Below are 14,729 nucleotides of genomic sequence, written 5' to 3' on the forward strand. Positions count from 1 at the left end.
ACGTTATTGTTATTCACACAATGAAGGCAGGTCGAGGTGGTATGAGATACACCTCGACATTAAGCCGATGGATGCACAGCTACTCAGTGTCCCAGGCTGTGATTGCATCTCGGGCATTGTCTGGAAGACTCTGAAGCTTTGACGCCGAGTAACCTGATCAAAAGGCAAATAATCTGACTAGAAGTCACGGGATTTACCTCATCAATAAAAGGGAAAAGTTAAATTCACAACCCTGCTTGTCCTTATCCTCTTTATCGATTGTGGAGGGGAAAAAAAGGACTCCCACATGTAGAGAACACCACAGAGATCAAGAGGTCATGGGAAAAGCTTTTTAGGAATGTGAGTGTAGGTCCGTTCACTTCGCCCAGGGGTGTGGTTTGTGACTGAAATAACAATTCACATTTGTAAATTTCAATAAACATTTATTTACAAAACAAATATAATGACAAAGAACGATTTGAACAGTGAATACAAAACATGTGCTAATATGATAAAATACATTATCATACACAACATACATCTTATGAATGTGTTAAATAAACTATATGCTCAGATTTCTGGAATCTGAGAAGACTGAGTTGAGGAAGCAGGCAGCCAGTGTTGGATTGCTTTACATTATAGGGATTATTGCATTTCAGTTTTGTTTTTAAGGCAAGGATGAGATATGAAGAGGAGACAGAAACACTTCACGGAACAATGAAGCAATATTACTTTTCTCTTAATCACAGGGCACACTATCACATAAACATCAATGGCCAAAGGAGAGAAAGGCAAATAAAAAAAAGAAGAAAAGAGAATACTCTTTTTGTTAAAGAAATAACTATGTAACAATTTTACAAATAGGGTTGGTCCATATATTTTTCAGTTAAGAACAGCTTTTAAGAGAAGAACCAGTTTTCAAAGCCATGTGTGTGTGTGCTGCATTATGAAACAGTCCCTGCAGTTGTCGGATGAGTAGAGTCCCATGATGTGCAGAGCACCAGAATGACTTGGTGTCTTTGGTGCCTGGTGTGCTGTACTGCTGTGAGTCCACAGAGTCCTCTCCCTTTAGTCGTACCGCCTGAGGTCTCTGCCTGTCCCCTGTCTCTCTGATGCTCTCTCTCTTCAGTACGGGTACTGCTTCTGCTTCTTCCCTGCGAAACAGGACAGCCAGGTGCAGAGCAGCATGGCAGCTGCCGCCCCGGCCCCTGTGCAGTAATACGCCCAGCCGATCTGGCAGGAACCTGTGGAGGAGAACAGAGAGTTCAGGGTGATGTCTTTTCATCCTTTAGTTTATCTGTTTATCCGTCTGTCAGCAGGATATCTGCAAAAAAAAAAAAACCCATGAAAGGATTTCAGTGAAATTTTGGGCAGATAAACCTTTGGCCAAGGAACAACTGATTTGTTTTGTGTACACCGAAATATCTGCGCAACGGAAGAGAACCACGCTGTTTACTATACATACACAGAGCCACTTCTATAATGAAAGGGGGAAAAAACTTATCTGCAAAGCTGAATTTTACAAGTTGAATCTCAACGGGGTAACATTGAGATTCAAAAAACTGCAGGAGGATATAAAACTGGATGCATTCAAGTCCTGCTATGTCAACATTTACTTTTAATACTCTGCACACTTTTACTGTTTATCTTATATCCTCCATTGCAGCTACATTGTTCTTATCATGTTTGTGCCCACAGTTATAAAATCTAATATCTCTACTTTTGTTGTCCTGTGCATATAGCATCTGTTATAAAACAACAACTGTGTCACAGAATGATGCATGTTTGTTTGTCATGAGAATATTTTCAAACCCATGTTTGTAGAGCTGAAGATTTAGTTTAACTTCTTATACAAACAGTTTTTCTGGTTGCAATGCAATTAATATTAATACATGATTGCAGTAACCTACAGCTGGATGTGTACTGTTTATTATTGAGTAGCAATGAAGTAAAGTCTGAAAAAGTGACAGCCTGATGATGATATAACCCATTATGCCACTTGAGGTTAATTTGAAATAAACATGCACACTTGAATTCATGATCTATTTATGTGCACTGTATCATACAATGCTATTCTTGTCACGCAAGTGTTAGGAGCAGAAAATGTTGTGAGCTGCTTCACATTTTTGCTCAAGTTACCACATTTCCCTTCTTCTTGAGAAAAAGAGTTAGCGTTGTTGAAATAAATGCACTGAACATAGTTTGACTTCATTTGCAAACAAGACAGTCTGGTATGTGGCAAACACACTCTCACAATGCAGACTGTTGGAAAGCACACCAGTGGCAAAAAAGACGCTGAAACTGAGCCAGGAGCTGAAAGCAAACACAAATTAAAACATAAAGTGGCCCCTTCATATAATCCACACGCTCCTTCTATAATCCGCAGAGGAGATTATGTGCATTATTAAACAAAAATAAGACCTACATTTGATCCTAAATCTTAGAAAATGTGTTTGATGGCCATCAAGACTCTATCAATATAAACATTACATTACATTTTGGAAGAATATGTGATTAAATTGAGTTATCTAATTATGAGCCGCGTGGTGGGAGGATGAGGAGGCGTCTCATTAACAAATCATATCAGCCTTCCTCTCAGCCTGGAAACCTGGCTCAACAGCCAAAACTGAAAACACTCTTTTTGTATTGTATGCTATTTCTCTCAATGTTGGACTCACACTGAAAATTAACTTGCTCTCTTTTTATAATGCAGCTGCAGTTTATCCATTAACATGTTGTAGAAATACTCACTTTGAAAAATCTGTCAGGCCACAGCGATGACTTGAATTTACTTTTCACAATGAGCGTACCTGCCATTAAAGTGTCCCACAGCTACATTCAAGGTTATCTTTGAATTACCCTAGCACTGACTGGTCTCATACTGATTAATGAATGAGTCTGTGAAGGAGAGATTCAAAGTCTTCGTTGTGGCGAGGTTGTCATTCGTGTGACACTCGCTGTACTCATGGGAGAACACCACAGTCTTGTCATGGCGCCAACCAGAATGACGTGAAACTGAAACTGTCTTCAACCAGCAGATCATGCCAAGCAGCGGCACGGAACAGCACCATGATGCAAACACACTTGTTAAAAATGTACTGACAGCTTGTTCTTCTGAAAGAGATGAAAACTTGATACTCGACACAATTATTTCTGTAGGATTTGTCTGAATTTGTCAGTATTTAGGATGTGTCTTTGAATTACACAGAGATGGTTTCGAGTTAGATGCTGTTAGAATAGGAAAGAAGCTAGAATCCATAACTTAACATGACTGCAAGTGTTTTAATGTTGCCTGGATTTGGAGAGCTATTTCTTCTCTTTGATGTCAGTAGAGATACAGAGTTCCTCACGCATAAGGTTGTTTAACATATTTAAAGGTCCCATATTTCATACTTTTCGGGTGTTTCTTTGAAGTTTTGATATCATAAGAAGTCACAGTGTATTTGCTGTTTTTAGTTTCAAAATTCATCTCAGTGTACTTTTATATCTGCTCTCTCAGGCTTCTCTGTGGAGCTCTAGTAACAACAGGATGGTGTCAGCCAATCGAAAGAAAGGAAGCTCTGAGTCTCTCCTGCAAGGTCGGACGGTGTGTCCAGGTGAGCAGGGCTTGGGATGTGGCTAAGAACAGTATCTGCATTGCTATGATATCCCAAAGTCACAAAAAGCCAGATGGCTTGTTTTAAGGCTCAGTTTCTGATTAGGCCCATAGGCTGTGTGCATTTCTCTGCTTGACACTTCCACAGTATGAATATTGAGCCTAGACCTGCTTAATGATGAACAAAGACATCAAAGTCCCCCTCTATAAAATATGAGACCCTTAACTTTCATTTCTGTGCTAACATAGTTCTTATTTTTGCCTTGTTGTCAATGGTGTCTGAGGATGGTGTTTGTATTGCAGATCTACATCCAACGTGTGTCCGGAATAATATATCTCAACAGCTGCTGATTAGATTGTCATAAAATGTGATATGAATATTCATCGTCTAGCAGTGCTCTGGTGCCACTGTCAGGTCAAAACCTTCCCTCGCGTAATTATGAGGTGTAATGAAAATCACATCCTTCCGGGTGGATTCTTGTGGGACTTAACTAGTTGTTTTGTGACAAGACACTTCTTTTCGCTCAGGAGTTAATAGATATAGTATACAGTTCAATGAACATAGAAGCTCTGTGCATCTTAAGGCGAGACAGTCTAATAGGCAAAAAATATATTTTAATAGATATCACTAGGAAAATTTCCCAGTTCGTTATAGCCTACATAAAAACAAAGAAAAAATGTATTAGTTTTCTGAATTTTATGTTTATTATGCAAATGAGCCGCTAACACATATGTGCTAATTTATATCGCCAAGAACAGAATCACCAATATTGGATGATGCCAGAATCAAAAGTGTGGTTTCATTTTGTTGATACATTTCACATGAAACTTGGATTGTGGCTATGTCCTCTTATCAGCCCATACATCAGGAAATACCACCATAAAAATCAAATTTTGCCATGTTTTTGGTATAAAATGTACTTTCAACCTGGCTATGAATGATATATCAACAATGATAGTAAAATAAACAACTAATTGTGTGTTATTGACGTTTTATTGCCACTAGTTTGAAAGAAGACATGATTAAGAAGCAAAACATCACAAAATCTCAAAATCAACCAAAAAAAGGGAAAATGGCATTTTTGGGGGTGCTGTCTTGCCTTAATGAGTGTGGAAGAAGGGAAAGAAAAACACAAGTTTCAGTCAGAAAGAATTGGCACAAACAGTAGCATGGTTGGACATTGATGTTAATTGAAAGAGTGTGCAAAATGTAGCCGTGATACTGTATCCCTGATTACACAGGTTATCAAAATTCTACCTGTGACATTTAATTATAATATTCCAATCACGTCAGATGGATTTCTCCATGTGCTGTTCTGATGTTTGGTAATAAAATTAATTTAAGTCCTCGAAAAAGAAAAGTCATGTACGTTAAATAAGAAAGAAGTCAAACAGCATTTGATTGGTAACAAATAAAAGAGAAGCTGCAGTATGAACAGCTGCTCCATCTGCCTAGTATCTGATACAGTAGCATATTACTGTCTGCGAGATGGGTCTGATAATGCCAGCTGCATACAAAGCATAAATTGAGCTCCTGCTTATTCTCAGCACATATTTATAGCTATAAAACACTTCAGAAATTGACAGCAGCTGCAGGTTATGTTGACTTTTTATTACACATTCTAAATACCATCGGATCATGTCTCTTCTTTATATGACAGTACCAGAGACTCGTGTCTGCTTGGTGTCTGAAAAAAGCAGAATGTCAAAGGCCAAATAATAAAGACTGTTCTCACTTTGAAACTTCGTAGATTTAGCTGTTCTGGAAGCAGAACATTCAGCAAACAGGAGACAAATTTACACAGTCAAGGTTGGAGCATGGGTGTGTAATTTGGGTGCAGGGCGGGGGTGTGTACAATGGATCTTCATGATAGACATCTTACCTAGTTGAAACTGGTCTGAGCTGTTATTGCAGGTCTGTTGCACTTCCTCACTGTCCCATCCCAGTGGATAGAGAGCACAGCCCGACCCTATGAGCAGACCTGAGGAGGAGGAGGAGAAGAAGAGGGAGAGGAAGAGGAAGAGGAGCAAAGTCAGTCATTGAGGCAGGAATCACTGGGGTGTTTCAGAAATATCACCAACACGAGATGTCGTTTGGGCAGCAAGGACAAAGTCTCATTATGAAGGTGTTCACTCAGCCCTTTGAGGAGGGTCTACATTGGTTTTTTTCAGACCTTGCCTCGCCTGTGGGTTTTTCATAATTTAAGAATCTCTTCATTAATGAGGAAGAAAAATGCAAAGCAGTTTTTTTTCCTCTTTGTCGCATACAGATACCCAGCAAGGTGAAATCCTCAGAAAACTTTTGTGTGGATTCCCTCATCGACACTCATTCATTCATTTATGTTTTAATTAAAATGCCCCCAAAAAGACGATGAGCTGCTGCCGTCCAATAGGGTGTTGTGTGTGACCTTAATGGGTGGTGATTTCCTCTTTATTCACCTTATCAACCGTTTGCAGCAGATACTAATGGGCGGGTGGCTCTGACCTGTTCCTGTGGTTTTACCTCTGAACAAGCCTGACATCCCTTTGTAAATGACATGGATTTTGACTTAAACACTTTTTTTTTTACTGCAACAAAACAAAGCGCTTCTCTGCCAGCAGCATGAACAACGAACATATGCAAATGGCTTGGCAATTTCTCACAGACAGCAACAGTGGAAAAAAAACAAGCATTTTTAGTACGCAATAATTACTGTAAAACTCTGAAAAATCCTTGAGGGACTGCTTTATGTCAGTGATTAAAGAGACTTATGACTGTGCTTAAAGCTGCACACAGAGACAAGAGTAAAATCTAGTCAAGGCCATTACATTAAGGATTAATATCCTCAATATTTGCCTATAGCCAGGTCTTGACAAGTTATTCCCTGGATGCCAAGGCCTGTCTCTTGAAATTACCCTGTGGGGGCCCCTGGTAGGTGGCTCTGCCATCACATTAGCTTAATCCCCTCCAATGTGTCTGCCCTGCTATCAGTTTTGGGATGTGAGGATGGCAGAAGAGGAAGAGAAGGCAAGAAAGCTCTGCCTTCCAACCTGATTACCCCTGCCATCCAGGACTGCCTTATTACATCTAGGCCAGATAACAAGCAGGAATTAATCCACATGCTAATGCAGATGGGCTAGACAAACTGGCTAACATCTGAGGTGGAACAGGAGAAGTGGAGAAGATGTGCGTGTGTGTGTTTTCCCCAGTCGAAGCGAAAAGGACGGTGAATGTCATCGGCCCGGTTCTGGGAGGACAATAGACTGGCTGATTATGGTACCTGTGCTAGAAAATCAATTCGGATGAAACTCTGGCATGTTGATGAGAATGAAGGGATATAAAAAGGCTCTGACCAAGTCTGTGTCATTACAGCTCAGGATCACAGGGGATCCAGGGATTTTCATACATAACAACTCAGCCGTTCCTTCTTCAGACCCTTAAGAGAACTTCAGACGAGTTTCTGCTTCAAACCTAAAATTACTACCTTTAGTAGCGGAGCAGTGCAGCAAAAGAAACATTGCAGAATTTGATGTGAATCCCTGTAAGCAGTCACTGTGGAGCTCTGATGTACGTGAAACCCACTATTCTACAAGGTAAAGAAAAATGCATTTAGGAGGAAGTGAACGTACACAGTCATTATAATATGCTCGGTTATATAATGTTATTAAACGTGTTTTGATTCAGATTTGTAACAGTAAAGACTGTAAACCATGCCAGAACGATAATGTATTCATGATTAATATTTAACAAAATCAGAAATTCTCTTTCAAGTGTTGTGTAATGCAGCGAGATACAGCAGCATGTAATCAAATTGAATTTCCTTGCAGCAGAGGGGAACAAAAAAAATAATACAGGCAAAAATGTGGTTTTTGTTTCACAAAAACATTATTATTCTCTCCAGCAAACTGTACAATTTGCATTTGAAAAATCAAGATGTATGGGGATCCTCAATCATGCTTAGATTAACTCATTTTGTTAAAATGGCCAAAACTGCTCATTGCTATAGCAGCCACCTCACAGAGAAGAATGAGCGAAGAAAAACTTCAGTGCATAGTTTCCACATCAGGTCAGATGAGGTAGATGATGACATGAGCGCTGAAAATTGCTCTAGACTGCAGGGTAGGAGGAAGTTTTGCCATGAGAAAGAATTGAGCTCAGTTCCATTGTGTAATCACACACACAAAAAACAGGTTTCTGGATGAACCGTCATTGTTTTCTGTTGGTTTTAGGGATAAACTGAGTGAGCCTGCAACACCGCTGCGGTGGGTGAAATCAGCTGAAGCACCCGCATGTTACCATTAAAGCAGATATTGTGAAACAAATCACTGTGGGAGCAGGTGAACGGGAATATCAACACAAAGCCAAGGTGTAATTCAATTCCATATCATACAGTATGTGGTCCAATGTCTTTTTTTTGGGGGGATTTGATTTATTTGATTTATTTATTTTTTCCCAGGATAGTTAATTCCATCAAATCCCATCCGCCACACTCACTATGTGGGTTATTGAGAAGCAGAGGTAGGGGATGCTGGTGACTGGGATGTGGGAGAACGATTACCAAGAATGAAAAACATTCTTTCTCATAGTGCTTATGAAGCGAGCTGCTGGAAGAGCTGCTAGAAAAAAGTGTGGACTTGTGAGAGGAAGCCACCTCAGGCTCTGATTCTCCATGCGTGCTGTTGTAGACAGATACTTCCTGTCCTACTTGCTCTCCTAAGCTGACACCGATGTGCCCCAATCTGCACAAACACACATTCGGGGATTTGTGTCATTTAGCATATGGTTGTCAGCTAGAGCGGCACTTCGACCTTCTTGGCCTGTGACCCCCTTTAACTGAGGCAAGGCCTTCTCATGACCTCCTATCACTCCCTGAAAATGAAGACATTCTGGGTTGTGTTTTCTCTAGAAATCGTTCTGCGATTTCCCACTGAATTTCTTGCCCTAAACTGGAATTTCTGGCCTGAGAACAACTGAGCCAGTGGACGCCCTATAAGCACTCAACCACATGCTTCTTGATAAGTTAACGGTCCCATATTTTGCATTTTTCAATTGTTTGTATTTGAAGTCCTGACTCATAAGAAGATGTTTGTGGATTTAAGAACCAAAAACCGTCTCAGTGTATTTTTTTATTTTATTTTATTTTTTACATCTACTCTCTCAGGCTTTTCTCTGGAGCTCTTATAAACAGCAGGTCGGATTTTTTTTTTTTAGTGATCAAATTAAAATAGATTTTAACAGATTTCAGGCTGTGTGAGTTTCTCTGTGAACAGAGCACTTTGATACTTTCACAGTATTAATATAGGCCTAGGCCTTTATAACCAAAGATGATTATGAAATCTTACTTTGTGCAACATGGGCACTTCATTTCTAGAAGGAAATGGGTTCAGTAAAGCTGAATTTGAACACTGCAGTAGAAAATTGATCAATTCAACCCTTTAATGTAAAATCTAAAAGAAAATATGAATGACCGTATAATGGAATGGTCATTAAATAATAAAAACCATTTAATGGGGTTAAAACAAGGTGATACATATTCAAAATCTTTTAAAAATCTTCTGTGAATAGACACTTTAATTCTCCTTAATGAGATCTTTGTATTTATCTCCCCAAACAACAAACAGGTTTATTTCTTTCAGGCAGCATGACCAAACAAGCGGCCTGTTTTGCTGCGAGCAGATGGCCGTCTCATGATGAAATCGTTGTAGAACTCCAGCGAGCTGTCATGAGGGTAGTTGGTGGAAGTCACCAGAAGGCTGTTACAGCAGCTATAAGCAGACCATGTCTACTGCAGGACATGGTAGAACAGACGGATGTAAAAGATCGTAAATGTGAGAAATCTGGTGCCACCACCATGTCTGCAGTCTTTCTATGTGCCTCCCACGGAGGTTACTGAGAATCAAAATAACAAGCTTCCCTTCAGCAGCGTTGGTCGGGCCCCTCGGGGTCAAACTTAAAGATGCCCCCATCTCTTTGGGAAGTGCTGCTCTATCCACACAGGCCTGGAAGGTTTGTTTGTTTACCTTGCTGCTTTTTGGCCAACAACCACTGTTTGTAAAACCTTTTCCCATTTTGGAGTCTTTTTTCAGTTACTATGGCAGCCGGCCGATGCTTAATCGTTGGAGGAGGAGGAGGAGGTGAAGATGAAGAGGAAAGGGTCGGGGACTGGGAGAGAGTGCAGTGCAGAATATAAGAGGCCAGACAACTTATTCACAGATCGAGTTTCAATTGATCTCTGTGTGGTTGTTATCACAATGACTACCTCTGGCCTAATGGCTTCTCTGAAAGACCATTCTATGAACTGGGAAAGAGTTCAGTTAAAGGGGCTTCATCAAATACAATCAGTCCAACATGTCAGTGTTCAATCCATAAAATCTGCTCTAATATAGTGATCTCTCCTCTGCATATGCTTGCCTCTGATTTCATCATCGTGGCTGAGCTCACTTTTGAAATCGCATTTTGTGCTTAAAAAAATGCACACAGAGAAGTGCTTTATCCCATCAGAGCAGCGCTATTGTTCCCCATCCTTTTCTGTCGACGCTTTTTACCTGAAAGAAAAACTGCCCCCTTTTCATATCCTCCACATTCTCTGATTTAGGGAGTGCTGATGCCTTTTGTCAAGCCTTCGTGCTCTCTGTCAAGAACCAAGGAATTTCTTTACCCTCCCTCATGCCCCCAGACAATACTATTCAAGGTTATCATTCAAAAGGCCAAAGAGGGCAGGGAGAAAAGGCTGCTGCTAAGCTGGAGAGAATTCTGGTGGCCAGGGAATTGGAGTGGGGATGTGCCTGAATGGGTCGGCTTAATGTAAGACATTCCCTTTTGGGCTTGGAGGATCATCCGAAAGAAGGAAGGAAATGTAAGAGTAACCACACCTCACCTGGGGAGGTATGCCTGTGCAGTGCCAAAAATAATAACCACCTCTACATGTCCTCTGGTCTATACTGGTTTTAAAATCCAATTGTTCCTAAGAGAGTTGAAAAAATAATGGGTCAGGATTTTCCACTCATTCTCCATGTGTTTTTTTCCCAAGTAAAAAGGATTTTCCAGAAAGACAACAATGAAGAAAAGACAGAATAAGTCAGCATTAGGATCAATAATATGCTCCATTACTCCAGAAAATGCATGAAGCAACCTGCAAAGAAATGCAATTATCCCATTTTATCTTACTTTCATTTCAGAGAAAAGACAAGATCTATACGATTTAACACTAAATGAATGGTAAAAAATAAATACATTTCATGCAGTGCTGCCTTTATGTATGAGAAGAGCTGATAAGAATCACAGCAGCGCAACTGTTGTATTTCAGGTGGCTCCACATGTGCAGGCTCGTTTGTCAGATCAATAAACAAGTTGACCTTTATTCTAATTTAAATGATTGTGTTCACGTGTTCATGAGCCACAGTTTACTTTGCTGAGCCTCAATCAGAGCCAGTGACAGGTTCCCAGTGAACCGTCAGCCTAAACCGCCTGTGACTAATCGGTCAACAGACCCATGCCTGCATGTTCAAGCATGTCTCTTTCTTTTTTTTTACTCCCTTCATTTCAAACACAGGGTACAGATCAATAGAGCTGGCATGCCTGCTGCTCGTATGGCGTTTTTGATTCCCCCGTCATTCGAGTTGGATTGACACAGTCGCTCTCAGAGGGGGCTTACTCCTGTGTGAGCATTTTTGCAGGCGGGGATTGCGTTGTTTTTTTTTCCCTTCACATGTGAGTGAGAGGAGGATCTGGGGGTTCAGTTGAAATGTTTCGATTCTGGAGCAGTGAGAGTTGGAGGATGAGGGGGATGCAGAGAAAGGAGGGATTTGTGGAGTGTACGAGTGATATGTAATGCGCACAGTGAAGCATACAAATACTTGCTGCTGCCAGTGGCTGGCATTCAAGCGTTACTTAGCCAACAGTCTGAGAAAGCAACACTAACCTTTCTCAGTAGTAGTTTCCAATTATCTTGTTATTTTTCTAAATGAATATTCCCATGCGAAACACAACAGGTATGTTTTCCCTTCCCGAAGATAAACCTCAATTACCCTGCTGAACGAGAGGTGTGTTTGTGGTGTGATGTTTTTCTGGTTGGACTGTGTTTCCTTCAAACCGCTGTGTGACGGGTGACAGCACAGAAGATCCTGCAGTCCACAGTCTTTTGTTGATTCTGCTTCTGTGTGTTTTGATGGCTTTACAACTTGAATATCAAACACAGGAAACTGTATTATTTAGCACACCAATAAAATCAGAGCTCTGAGACAAACAAGGCCCACATCAGACTCAGACTTTATTCAGAGTGTGACCATCCTCTCCATGACAAATTTCTCCCTTTTCCCTCGGGGTGCTTGCTGCCTGAGAAAATGTCAAACACTTACAATCGCTCCTTGATCCCAGCACCCTTCAAATGACCTAACAAGACTCATTGTTTGCTGGTGCTCATGTGACCTCTGCTTTGGTTATAGTCTTACGTCATCCTTCAATATTGTGTTGACAGGTTTTTAATTTACCTTCACTCATTGTTTTGGCATGTAGTGCCTTTTTGCCTGATTTATCTGCAATGAATGAGTTTTCCTCTGGGACCAATTTGTTTTATAAGCGGTTCCTTTAACATCCGTCAACACCATAGAGTAGTGGTCCATTGAGGTTTTTCCATGATCTAAAATCAAGAGGCCTTGCTCTTTGTTCTTCTTTGCTGATATTGCTCACATTGCTTTAACGTTCTCAGAGCTCATCAAGATGATTGGCTGTCATCTTGACAAGAGGAGTGACATCCACCACAAACTCATCAAGTGTGGAGATGCTGCCGTTGTCAAAGTCTTTCTGCAGACACCCTTCTCTCCAAACAGAACAACGCTCTCCTCGGTCCACTGTTTTTGTCCGTGACATTAAGTATACTGTGGCTTTAAGTGCTGTCAAGGACGTTTGCAGAAAGACAATGAAGGATGCTGACATCATGTTCTCTGAGGCAGAGCTCTTTACCCTTTACTCACTTACATAGTCTCTTACCTGAGTCACAGTTAAGTTGAAAATGGTTTAGAACTATATTGTCAACTTAATGCCACAAATTTGATTGGAACAAAAACTGATGGTAACTAATGAAAATAAATGTCAGCCCTGTGACTGGTGTCCAGGGTGTGCCCGCCCCCGACCTCATCCAATGTCATCTGAGATTTGCTCCAGCCCCCTGTCTGCAACCCTAACAGGATAAGCAGCATGGCTAATGAGTGAATGAATTATGTAATTTAAACCACTTTAAGAATTCAATACATTTCAGCATAAGTTTGTTCTGCCAGTCTTTTCTCTTGCTATGTAATATATGTGACGACTGTCCGTTTCCACTGCAGGAGCTCCACAGAATGTAAAGTAGGTGTTGTCATCCACTCTGCTTATATTACAGCTGTTATGCTCAGCTTCCTAAAATGGAATCCTTAAATATAGGCAATCTATAAGAAGAAAAAGAAGAAGAAAAAAAAAAAGGTCCCCATTAGGGGGGGTGGTGGTGGGGTTAATAAAAATAAATATATATATATATATATATATATATATATATATATATATATATATATATATATATATATATATATATATATATATATATATATATATATATATATATATATATATATATATATATATATATAGGCAATCTCAGGCAGAGTCATTGGTCAATCTACAATGAATGGTGTGTGTGGTGTGTGCTAGTTGTGGGACCACCTTCCCAATTTGTGTGTATTTGAGTCTTCAAACTTAGTAAGTGTGTAGAGGCCCAGGTTGTGGTGATGTAAAAAAAAAACAAAAAACAAAACTGAAGTGAAGACTAGCTACTTGAAAACACAGGTAAAAGTAAGCAATGTACAGTATGAACTGGTTTGTGGGCTTGTGCCACTCTCCTGTTACTCCGTCTCTTTTCTCTCCACCCATCAGTCACCAACACTGGCCCTGGGCAGAAACAACAGCTTGTGTTATATTGATCTGTTTCATTGCTTTTCCTACAGGCATTCTGTCAAGAGCAGGTCTTATCTAATCACACCATTCATTTGTCACACAGTTTCCGACTACAACCGGTAATTAATAAACTCACCAATTACAACAGCACAATGAACCTCTGCTTCATTAAACTGCGGCCATGTATTAAGTAGGAAAAAACTAAATAGAACAATATTAAGTCTACAGTTCAGCAACACAACACAGTGCAGAAAATGAGCACAAGCAGAAGCTGGAGTGTGTTGAATACAAAGAAAATAACTTTCAAAAGCGAACATCTTCTGGGTGTGTGTGGAGAATGAGCTTTTCACATGGGGGCGCAGATATTTTCTGTATGTCTCACTCTTTCCAGCAACAAACCCACGCCTCTCTGCGACCTCAGCCATGTCTCCTCTGATCTCACGTTGCAAATTGGACATTCTTCCTCCTTCCAGTGAAGAGGAGAAGTCAAATAACAAGCAGCAAAAAAAGCACAAGGGAAATAATTTTAGCAGCATCTGAGAGAAATTCCTCCTCTAGCTTTTTCTAATTGTTGCACAGTTCTAACCTTCTCTGGTAAATACAGTCAACCTGTGCTGAAGTCTGAAAATCAGAAACAATGAGCGCAAAGTATTTGTGAATATTAGAAAACCTGCCTTGTTCGAGATCACCTGACTGCTAAATGCTGCTCTGGTATTAATTTGCTGCCTCGGTTTTTTCAGCGAAGTCAAAGGGAAGATTAGCTTTTGCAATATCTTGCAATATTTTAATGGCTTACTGTATTATCATTGTGGGGGCTTGGTGGCAGGGTGGTGACAATAAGCTTCTTTACTTTCACATGACAAAGATAGAGTCAAAGCCAGCTTACAGTTTTTCAGCATTATTTCACTAAAATTTCAGCAATTTGAAAAAAAAAGAAATCAAAGTGGAAGTGGGAAAACACGCTAAGGGGACTGGGAGCATCTTCCACAGACGGTTTTTACAAATGTCTATTGGTATGCTAGTCCGGAATTTCAATTTAAAAAGTGATGGCTGTTCCATCCATCAGAGAGGCGAGGGGAGCGAAGAAGGAAACGTGTGAGGAGAACAACAAAGCCAAAGGGTAAGGAAATCCTCCTCAGGGTAGGATCTACTTTATAGGTCCTACAAGTGTAGCTCTTCTAACTGGGTCATGTCTGATGTGTTGAGCAGCACCCTCCTCCCACTGACGGAGCCTGACAGAGAGGCATG

General features: G+C 40.4%; 1 protein-coding gene across 1 annotated transcript in view; it reads right to left on the minus strand.

Moving 5' to 3' along the window:
- Nucleotides 1-409: 409 nt before the first annotated feature.
- The window catches only part of LOC146976269 (LHFPL tetraspan subfamily member 6 protein), a 43,577-nt gene continuing 29,257 nt past the window's right edge, over nt 410-14,729 (minus strand). Inside the window, exons 3-4 of the mRNA XM_085795932.1 lie at nt 5,458-5,556; nt 410-1,223 (exon numbers count right to left, since the gene is read on the minus strand). Coding sequence (XP_085652058.1) covers nt 1,105-1,223; nt 5,458-5,556 — 218 coding nt within the window. The 3' untranslated portion in view covers nt 410-1,104. The remainder of the gene's footprint in view (nt 1,224-5,457; nt 5,557-14,729) is intronic.

This window comes from Trachurus japonicus, chromosome 13 (genome assembly GCF_045865225.1).
Source record: "Trachurus japonicus isolate A0001 chromosome 13, Traja_1.0".
Classification (NCBI taxonomy): domain Eukaryota; kingdom Metazoa; phylum Chordata; class Actinopteri; order Carangiformes; family Carangidae; genus Trachurus; species Trachurus japonicus.